The sequence below is a fragment of the Rhincodon typus genome, chromosome 11 (genome assembly GCF_021869965.1).
Source record: "Rhincodon typus isolate 14 chromosome 11, sRhiTyp1.1, whole genome shotgun sequence".
In the NCBI taxonomy this organism is placed as follows: Eukaryota; Metazoa; Chordata; class Chondrichthyes; order Orectolobiformes; family Rhincodontidae; genus Rhincodon; species Rhincodon typus.
The window spans coordinates 42,115,430-42,122,469 of NC_063342.1; the positions used below are offsets into that span (position 1 = coordinate 42,115,430).

General features: G+C 40.3%; 1 protein-coding gene across 1 annotated transcript in view; it reads left to right on the forward strand.

Moving 5' to 3' along the window:
- The window catches only part of si:dkey-100n23.5 (cyclic AMP receptor-like protein A), a 91,609-nt gene that overhangs the window by 17,843 nt on the left and 66,726 nt on the right, over window positions 1-7,040 (forward strand). The window contains exon 2 of the mRNA XM_048603102.1: window positions 3,572-3,659. Coding sequence (XP_048459059.1) covers window positions 3,572-3,659 — 88 coding nt within the window. The remainder of the gene's footprint in view (window positions 1-3,571; window positions 3,660-7,040) is intronic.

Genomic DNA, 7,040 nt, shown 5'->3' on the forward strand with positions numbered 1-7,040 from the left:
CGTATTTGTGTTACCTAATCTTTTTTAACAGTGCAGTTCTAATTCTTAATTATCCACCCTTCCCACTGACCAACCACAATAACCCCTGCCTGCATCCACCTATCACCATCCCACCTACCCTACTTCCAGTCCCACCCTCTCTATTTATTTCTGGCCCACCCTCCCTCTCCCCAGTCCTCAAGAAGGATTTTGGCTGGAAATGTTGATTTCCCTGCTACACCGATGCTGTCTGACCTGCTGTGCTTTTCCAGCTCCCCATTTATTGACTCTTAATCCTATGATGCTGACTGCTGAGTTCTGGAAACAATGAAAATGTACTTAAATGAGCTGACCTTGTAGTTTAACACTTTGCAAGCACACCGAGTACTCAGAGCAGTGTACTAGCAATCTTTCTGTATTATCATTATTGGCTCCACAATGTCTTTTGTGTGTATTTGTACTGTTCTGGGAAGAAATGATCATCTTAACCTGAAAAAGAGGGTGATTAAACTTTCTATTTAATAGAAAAGTATAAGTGGGCCTGTTATTCTCCTATAATATGTATTTGCCTTCACTTTTATGACCATATTGCGAAAATATGCTAGTAAACATTAAGGCTGTCTGTGGAGTCCTGCAATATTATTCCCCCTCTGCTGCTACTGAAAAGAGAAGCATCACTCTCATAGTCTGCATAGGATTTAAACTGACAACCTGGTCATAACTGGAACCAAGCAAAAAGCAACTTGTAATCACATGGCCCCTTAATGTTCTAAAATGTCCTGAGGCAGTACAGTACACATATATGACCCAAGACAATACAAGGAGCAGTGTAAAAGAAAATATGACACCATATTTTCATGACCACAGGATTTGTCTAAAATGTCGACTTTAAGAACTGTCTTCAAGGATGGAGTGAAGGGAGGAAATTATAGAGCTTAAAGCCTAGGCAGCAGAAGACGCTGCCACCTGTGGTAAAGTGAAAAGGTTGGGAATGCTCCAAAGGCCAGAATTAAATATTTTGAGATACCTTGGAGGGTTGAGGGGCTTGAACAGATAACAGGAATAGGTGGAAACGAAAATCTGTAGTGATTTGAAAAGAAAGGTCAGAATTTTAAAATCCAGATGTTGCTTGACCAGGATCCACTATGGACTATCAATCATGAAGGTGGTCAGGGTGAAAGACTAGGTGTAACTTTACACAAGGACAGCAGAGTTATGGATGGCCTCAAGTTTACATTGGTTAGAATGTGGGAGGAGTGTGTTGAAATAGTTGAGTCTAGACTAAAATAAAGGCGTGAACTAAAGTTTACAGAATATGAGCTAATTTGGATGAAACCAAGATAGAAACAATGTGATCTTAGGGAGGACACTGACATTTAATTGGAAGTTTATCCTTGAAGCAGACACAACACCTGAGGTTGCATTTCTGCAGAATTTCTGAAGAAGGGTCTAGGCCCGAAACGTCAGCCTTCCTGCTCCTCTGATGCTGCTTGCCCTGCTGCGTTCATCCAGCTCCATACCTTGTTATCTGAGGTTGCAAGCAGTTTGTTTTAGTCACAGAAAATCAATTGTCGGTGGAGAGTTGAGATGTGTAGTTAGGGCAGGAAATTTTGGAGTGGAGAGCAAAAACGGTGACTTCAGTCTTCCTATTGTATAATTGAAAGAAATTTCTGCTGCTCCATGACTGGATATCAGATAAGCAGGCTAATAATTTAGAAACGGTGAGACAGATGAGCTTTGTTGGTAAAACAGAGATCGAGGGTCTTCAGTGTCATGTGAAAGCTAATGTTGTGCTTTTGGATGACACTGTGAGGGGCAACACTTGGACGAGGAGTAGGTGTGCATCCCAGCATAGTTGCTTGGAGGAACACCAGAAGTGATGGTGTAGGAGCAGGAAGGGGAAACCATTCCAAGTGATACTCTGTAGGAACATGTGCACAGTTCATTCAATTGCATGCAAATTTATTTCACCCTTACCTCAGCAGATATTGGGAAATAAAATGGAATACTTTGGAACCCTGCTCATTCAGCACCTATTTAGGTTTACAAATTAGAGAAGGGAGCATATTTTACAGTGTCAGAAAGTTGGATGTATGTGCTTGTGTCTGAGGAGGATCAAAGTCTGACAAAGAAAACAAATTGACTGGTACGCGTACAACTTCAATACGATAGTTGTACCCCTGCAAGTTAGAGACATGCTGACGAGAGGGACTTTTGAATGGGCTGTTCAGTATTGTTCTGAAATGAGGTGAAGCAGCGAAGGTAGTTATGTGCTTCTGCTGCAGATAAACCCAGATCTTACAGTGGTCAGAGAGTTGTTGGAGCAGTCCAGAAGGAACTTTGCTGAAGTCCTGTCGCAGCTGACTCTGAGGGAATTGCCTGGGCAATTGAAATCTCCAATGGGCATTCCCCTGCCTCTGAAACCTTTCAGAAAAGTCCCTCAGAGTTGGAGAATTCCAAATTCTAACTTGTTCCTGGAAATTAACATTAACATTAAAAACTTGCTCTAACTCTTCATTTAAGTACAAACTGAACATGTGATATTCACCGCTGGTTACCCCTCCACACACCGCCATCACTCACTCACTACACCCTGCTGAACCCTGAAATCCCCAGATGCAACACCCAATCTGACCTGATCCGCCCTCTCTCCCAACTTAGCACCATCCCATCGGATCTGACAACTCCTGGGTTGGATTCAAAATCACTCCGCCCACCTACCCCACACACCCATCCACTTCCTACAATCCTCCCCCTTTTACCACCAGGAATCTCACTCACCCTGCGTCCCTCACCCACATCCTCCTGGCCCCTACTCACATCCAAACCCCCCATGTACTTTACATTCTTGCTGTCTCTCAGTAGCTGTCCAAGTATCTGCTGGACATTGAAACTATAGAATTCAGCACTCAGTACTGAAAAAGGTGGCTTGGTTTCTGTGATGATCTTCTGAGTTTCTGGATCCCTGCACAGGAAACTCCTGTCCAGAAACCTCCAGGGCAGCAGTCGTCTAAACATAAGTCGGTATCTTCTATTCAGATAAAAATGGGTGACTCGACCCAAAACGTTAACGCTGCTTTCTCTCCACAGGTGCTGCCAGACCTCAGTTTCTCCAGCAATTCCCAATTTTTTATTTTCTAACGTGGCCCAGGTTTCCAACCCTGATTTGAATTTCTGAGCCAATACTTCTCCAACGTGACTAAATTAATTCTAAAATTAAACATTCAGATGATTGAGCAAGAACTTTGTTCACCTTAGTGAAGTATTGATTGGCCAAGAAAGGATGCTGAGTTGGCAGTTGTGAAGGAATGGAAATAATTGTGTCTGTTAGAGCAATCGAGACAAATACTTTTCCAAACTTCACGTTCCTGTTTGGAAAACAATTCTGCCAGTTATAGTGGAAATTCAAATAAGTGCTGTGCACAATTTTCCAACCATTAGTTTAAAAGTGCATTTGAATTTTGGATATATGAAAGATGTGTGAGAGAGACACTATCCCTTGGAATCCTGAAGTTGGAAAAGGATCCTTTTAAATCTGTGTTTTTGTGCAACTTATCTTCTAACATTAGGCTCATTTCCTGTTCACATGCAGACTGGTGTTCCCTGGCATGGGTTTGTTGCATAACAGTCAACCTTTACTTCAACTTGGTCAAAGAAATCAGAACAGATCACTTTGCAGTGTGAGTATTGCTCCAAGTATTGTTCTGTCTCGGAATAATTTGTAGAATGTTAATCAAAGAACAACCAAGCAAACTTTTCTCTACACTTATCATGGTTTTGCAAATAACATTTATCTAGAATATCTGAAGAGTTATGTGCGGCATGTCTTTGCATTTTCTCATCTGGAGATCTGTGACTAATAACTTCCCATTCAGTTAGATGTCGCAATGCGTATTTGTAACATAATGTTCTTTTCAAGCAGGAAGAACATGTACAGGCACTGCACCTGTTTCAACTCAGCAAAATAGGTGACGCCTATTCTCTGATTAATTTCTCAGCACAATGCCTTGACCAAACATGCCAGGTTTAAATTTAAAGCCTGGTCATTAACTGTAAATTATCATTAATCAATGCAATATGCATGGCAGTGCTTGTATCAATCAGAGTCCACTTGTTAACATATCAGTGCTTTTCTTCAAATATTTTGACAAAATGTGTCTTTTCCAGCAAAATTTATTGCATTTATCAGTAATCTGTTTCAGTTCTTTTACTGTCCAAGTGAATTGTATCCACAAATAGACTGTTGAAGATTGCTTAGACAGTAAAATTATCTGGACCTCACTGATTACCCCAGTCTGAATTCATTAGCTTTCTTGCCTTCTTTTCCCTCAAAATATCTTCACAAAGTATTCATATAGTCAGTGCAGTAGATAGGAATTCCTCTTCTCTGAATCCTGTTGAGTGCAATGATGTAAGTTGAGTTGGAAGCCCTATTATTTCCTACTCTCAGAGCTACACTTTGCTAGGTTCAGTTCACATCCCATGCTGAGATTCAGCCTCCATCTTGACAGTTTGTAGGCCAGAATATTTAACACTTTTGGTCTACTGGACCATCTCAAAAACTTGAAAATTTTAAAGATTAGATTTGAGTTTTAGTTACCTCCTGGAGCCAAAAGACAGTGACACAATATTGAAATTGCTACAATGATCAACCAGAAGTTCAGAATTGCATTATGTATTTCAAAATTGAGAACACCCCCCAAAGTGGATTGCATTTCAGAGGAGGCGAGAGTTATATAATTTACTGATAAACTTTAAAAGATTAAAATGTATTTGAGAGTCCTTGGAATTTTAATAAACCAAATTGCTGTCACCTTGGAGAAATAAGCCCTTTTCTTCAGCATTGAAGAGCTGATGAGTGACTGTAACATTAAGAGCCAGGACTTAGTGTGATCCCAGGGACACATATGAACAAGGGTTCAGTTGTGATCTCAACTGGTATACTTCATTGTTTAAAATGTGTTCTTCCTATTTGGATTGTTAAACAATTGCAATTGTTTAATACTTAATGGAAGAAGATTTCAATTAATAGCTAATTGAAAAGCAAAATGCTGTAGATGCCGGAAATCTGAAATAAAAGCAGAAAATATTTAAATGTTCAGCAGATCTGGCAGCATCTGTGGAGAAAAATAGAGTGAATGTTTCAAGTTGTTGAAATGTTCTGATATAAGATCAATTATTCTTACATCAGCCTTGTTGCTCTCTGCACTCAAGAATCAATGATTGTGAAGTTATCCTTTGCTAAATTGGTTCTCGTTAAAGCACTGCATATGACATATATTTTTTCCTCTCCTCAGTCCCAATCCCAACCTCTACTCTACCTCTGTACCCAGTAATCTTGTAGATAAAAACAGCAAAGAATTAGATATCAAACTGTAGCAGCAAGTCAGCAATACAGTACCTACTGGACTCCGTTTGCTTGTTGGATGGAGAAGCGACTGAATTCTGTAATTGAACATCAAATCCCTAGGCTGAGTAGAGGGAGCTAAACTCTGTTCCCATCACTATTTAGTAACTTCTTTTGGAAAATGCAACTCTAAAAATTGGGTGGTAAGAGTTTGACCTGTCTCTGATAGCTTCCAGAGGCTGTTAGCCTGCCAAAGATCACTCAGTGGCTTGCTCATGAAAAATGATGATTTGTGAGAGTTACAGGAGTTGATGCCAGTAGAACCAGACCCTCACTTAAGCCCGGGGTGGAAGGGAACCATGATTTAGGCAATAAAGTGTGTTTTCAATCCTTTGAATTGCAGTAATATTTCTACACTTAAATACAGGAAATCTAAAGTACAGTTGCTGTTTATGATCAATATTGATTGAAGTTGTAAATGGAGAGAAGCACTGAAATCATTGGTAAACCATCCCACTGCTGATATTGTAATGGAGGACTGTGTGCACCCTCTGGGGAGAATGTCCTAAGGTGCAAGCTACTCAGGTAAAATAGGGAGGAAAGTATTTGCTTCTGAAAATAAATTTAGCGTTTAATCCATATAATGATAATGCTGTCCCGCACATTGAGATTAAACTTTATATTTTGAAAATTTCATCAAAGTATCAGGGTTTTAGTGAGATATTGTTTAAGCATTATGATTTTTGTTTGGTGTTTATGTCTATTACAGGGAAACAGAAATCCTTCCACACAGATTAGTACTCCCAGATGAATGATTATCCTTATGGCCTGCTTAATTGAAATTGCAGAATTATGAGCATTTTGGTGTTCAATGGCTTCTGTTCAAGAGAAGCTACATTGAAACTGACCAGCTGATTTTACATAGGGCCTTAGCCAGTAGGGATTGAAACTTACATCATGTTATTCTTCACCAAGATCGCTAAGGAGAAAAAATGGTGTGATGTAATATGCGAACCCTACCCTGCAAGGGAGGTGACAGAATGTTCTGTTATTAATGCTAAATCCTGCTTCTAGTGTGGATGTGAGTGTCACTTCTGGTCAGGTCGGTTCAGCTTCTGTCAGGCAATTACTCAATTCTCAGCTCATCACGTATACATGACGAATCATTTGGAGTGGTGGGCAGAAAGTTGGCACCCCCACCTTGACCTTATGGTGTTGAAGGTCCTGACGTCATATTCACTCCCAGTGAGCCAAGATCATCACTCAGGCTCTCAGAGTGAATGCTAGCAGCTAAATGTTCTCCAGTCAGCCTGCCACCCTTGGCCACTCAGACTTTCAGTCTTGGCCAGCATCCTCGACGGATGCCCACTGCACTCCAGGCTCTCTGCTTTGGCCATCCTCTATATCCCAGGGCAACGTAGATGGCTGTCATCTGATCTCAGTCATGACAGGGCATAGACTATCGTTTTTAACCAGTGTGTGCTCTGACAACTGTCCAAGTGTGCCATCAAAGTTTGTAAAAAGGTAATGAAAATAAAAGTAAAACAAATATTGTTTTGCCTTAAACAATATTCTATCCAGCCAAAATTACAACTCCTAAAACTCATGAAGATTAATCTTCAAATCAAATTGTTGGTCAACAATTGCTGTACTCTTTAACAAAAATGAAGTTGCTGGAAAAGCTCAGCAGGTCTGGCAGCATCTGTGAAGGAAA